The sequence below is a fragment of the Triticum dicoccoides genome, chromosome 3A (assembly GCF_002162155.2).
Source record: "Triticum dicoccoides isolate Atlit2015 ecotype Zavitan chromosome 3A, WEW_v2.0, whole genome shotgun sequence".
Classification (NCBI taxonomy): domain Eukaryota; kingdom Viridiplantae; phylum Streptophyta; class Magnoliopsida; order Poales; family Poaceae; genus Triticum; species Triticum dicoccoides.
In genome coordinates, this window is record NC_041384.1 from 661,544,652 (window position 1) to 661,548,375 (window position 3,724).

The 3,724-nt window shown below is 45.0% G+C and overlaps 1 protein-coding gene across 1 annotated transcript; it reads left to right on the forward strand.

Annotated features, from left to right (window-relative positions):
* The first annotated feature begins 1,737 nt into the window (after positions 1-1,737).
* On the forward strand, positions 1,738-2,442 carry LOC119270043 (putative lipid-transfer protein DIR1). Its single transcript, XM_037551992.1, has one exon. The coding sequence runs from the start codon at positions 1,820-1,822 to the stop codon at positions 2,138-2,140; it is 321 nt and encodes a 106-aa protein (XP_037407889.1). The 5' UTR covers positions 1,738-1,819; the 3' UTR covers positions 2,141-2,442.
* The last annotated feature ends 1,282 nt before the right edge of the window (positions 2,443-3,724 follow it).

Sequence of the window (3,724 nt, forward strand, 5' to 3'; positions counted from 1 at the left end):
CAGTCTAGACCACCCAATCAAAGCTCCTAGCATGTCGCGCCGCCACTAGAAACCTTAGTGCCAAAAATGCAAATATTTGTTTTTTTAAAACGGAGGCAAAAGATTTGCCTCATCGATTAATTAAGCAAAAGAGAATTGCCTAGTTAATTTACGGAAAACCAGGCGAAAACCGATACAAACAAATCACGTGCGGACTACTCACAGAGAATGCAACCCCATAAGCACATGATCGACCCGACAATCATACCCAACACATAACGACCACCACTCCCCACACTGCTACATCGCAAAGAAACCCTCAATGAAGACCACAGGCACCACCAAATCCACGGAGACAAGCGAAGCCATAAGAACAACCCAAAAGACTGGTGACCAACCATCAAGCAGCTGCGGACGCCTTTTCCGTGGCGCTACTCTTCTTGCTCTTGCTCTGGAGAGCCTCCTCCACAATCTTCTTGCCAGATCTAGGGCTAGCCCTCTCCAAACGTGCGAACAAGCTGTGAATCTCCAACTCAAAGAGAATCTCGTTGACCTTGTCACGCGCAGAAACCTGCCCAACTGTCACTTGCGACTGGGTGACCGAAGCGTCAGAACCTCCATGATCCACAAAGGCAAGCGGCTGGCTGGGCTCCAAAGGATCAGGCGCCAACACACCGACCACATCAACATCATCAACCACAGGTACCACCGACACGATGGACTCAGGCGTCTCCAGATGCACACATGACAGAGGTGAATCATGTCCCTCATTGTCCACAACGACGAATGGCGGGCTTGCCGCCAACATTTGCAAAGACGGCATCATGGGCATCACCAAGCCCATCTCCTTTGGAAGCACCATCGACGAAGGCGGAGATGGTGCCTCACATAGCTCCTGCAGCCCAGGCATAATCTGCACGTCTGAAACATGAAAATATGTGCATTTTACATGGAAAAAATCATGCCACTGTTCTCCTGATAGGTTTATCGAGTGAATACTTCCTCCTCTTCTACCTCTTCATAGAGGACGTTTGCGACTGAGTCTGGCCAGCAGAAAAATCATAAGAAAGAAAGCACAACGGTAGACAAATCGTTCGCATGTTTAAGATCTTGAGCAATTTTCTGTCCATAGATTTCGCAAAGAAAAAATGAGGAGTGTGTGTTAACAACCGACAACCCAATCTTTCGTAACACAAAAATCAACACACAACCCCTCTCCATTTCCCCGCAGCAAAATACAGTGCTATGCATGACAGATACTCCATGTTCCTGAATCACGATAGGCCAAACATTAGGATTCAGACAAATGCATGGCACTTCGTTTACTGGCAGACCGTGAGCTATATTATCTAGCCAGCTAGCCCCAAATGCTATATGTCCCATTCGCCGGCCATGCACATGAATTCCTCTGTAGACGCCATGCTCTGAACTCCATCTGGATTCAGATGAATTAAGATCGCCCACTTGGCACAAAACGGCGCCCCAACATGCCTCCAATTCCAGCCAAGAAATAAGACTCACATGTTACCGGCTTTGTGCTTGCCCATTGGCTCGGTCTGCAGTGCCAGAACGTACCGCATGCAGGTACGTGGAAATATACGTTCGCGTTGAATGTATCATGGCTTCGTGCCGACGATCTGACCTGGCTAGCTTTGCCCGTGACCTAATGCGGCCAAGCGCGCGGCCACATGCGCGTCGTCACGGGCCACGGTATCCCCACGCTATATAAGCGCTAGCCATCGCCCACCGTGACACACCCAGACAACCGACTGCCCCCCACACACGCACACATCAAGCAGCAGCTGATCCACCAGTCGATCGATCCGACAGCTAGCTAGCCATGGCCGCCGGGAGGAAGGTGACGATGAGCAGCGCCGGCGTGGCCGCCGCGCTGGTGGCGCTGCTGGTCGTGGCGGCGGCGTCGGGCGCGGCCGGGCTCAGGGTCTGCAACGTGGACAGGGACAGCGTCGTCAACAACTGCAAGTCCTACTGCACGGTGGGCAGCACGGAGGCCAGCCCCAGCGGCGCGTGCTGCAACGCGGTGCGCGGCGGCAACTTCAAGTGCCTCTGCCAGTTCAGGAACGCGCTGTCCCCGGACATCGACGGCAACCGCGCCATGCAGATCCCCGCCAAGTGCGGCTACGAGGCGGCCTCCTGCTAGTCACCGTCACGCACTATGCAGCCCGATACGCGCCGGCCGCCGCGGTCCGCCGCCGGTCGCCGGTTGCACCAGTAGATCGTAACGTGGTGTTTTGCTGTCAACTTTCAGTCGTTCGTAGGAGTACGTACGTTCTGGTCGGCTGGCTGATCCGAACGCGCTCCTGCGTGCGTGCATGCATGCTTTGTGTTGGCCATGCATGCTAGTACCTTTGTATCCTCTTCTGCTTTTCGTAAGTGATGTTGCTGTGTGTCTACAGCCATGTCGCAGAAATAAACTTGTTCTCCCGTGTTAGTTAACTTTTAGTCCTTCTCTATATGTTTGTAGATTTTTTTCTGGATCATCTATCAATAATTCCAATAAGTTCTGTGAAACTTTTAAATAAATACTCCCTCTGTTTCTAGAACTAAGTCTTTTTAGAGATTTCAATATGGACAACATACGGATGTATATTGACGTACTTTAGAGTGTCGATTTACTCATTTTGCTTCACATGTAGTCTGTATTGAAATCTCTAAAATATTTTATATTTAAGAACGAAGGGAGTAATAATCTGAAACACATTCCTGCAAAAATAGAAGATCATAGGCCATGGGAGGAGAGTCTTCGGGAAATGTAAACAAATTTTAGTAATTTATATATAGCTCATAATATCCGTAAAGGCCTTATCCACGAGGGCTCCAGTTTGGCGCTTCACGCGCCGAATTGCGGGCAAGGCTAAGGCGAAACAAAAGACAGTGGGCCGGCCAGGTAGCCATGTGGTTTCGTCATGCTGACATCACATACATGATTTTCTTTTTAATTTTGTTCATATTTTGGAAAATACTAAATACATATATTATGAAAAATAATTTAATTAGCTTTATTAAGTGTTCATAGCACATTTAAAAACTGTTCATGCAGTTTATAAAAATTGTTCGCCCAACTTTTTAAAAATGTTTGTGTCAATCAAAAAAAGTATTTCCCCGGAAAAACCAAAACATTATGTGACATTTAAAAAACGCTCACTCAATTCAAAAAATGTACTCGGCATTTTTGAAAAAGTTATACAATGTAAAAAATCATGTAATTCCAAAAAACTATTTCTACCATTAAAAAATGCATGATGCATTTAAAACAATGTACAGGTGTTTACAAGATAATTTTGTAATATTTTAGAAAAATGTTTATACAATGTCCAAATAGGTTCACGTAATTAAAAAAATGTTTCAACCTGTATTTGAAAAATGTTTAACATGTATTCATTTTTTCCGAAACTTGTATTTGAGAAAGTGTTAATCATGGGTTTGGAAAATGTTAAATATAAATATAAAATGTTTTGCATGTGTAGAAATGTGTATGAATAAAGTAGACGCCAAAATTATATCTGAAAAAAATATTAACCATGTATTTGAAATTTTTTAAAGTGTATAAAAATATTTTCTTTATGTATACAGAAAATGTACAATGTGTATTAAAAATTATGCATGCGTTAGAAAAGGAAAAACTGACGGGAAAAAAGAAAACTGAAGAAAAAGAAAAACTATCAAAAAGAGAAGAAAACCCAAGGTAAACCAACGCAAAAATGCGAAAAACCGATAAAAACCG

Excerpts from the sequence above, each read along its gene's own strand:
- LOC119270043 (XM_037551992.1), top strand. The coding sequence starts at position 1,820 with ATGGCCGCCGGGAGGAAGGTGACGATGAGCAGCGCCGGCGTGGCCGCC.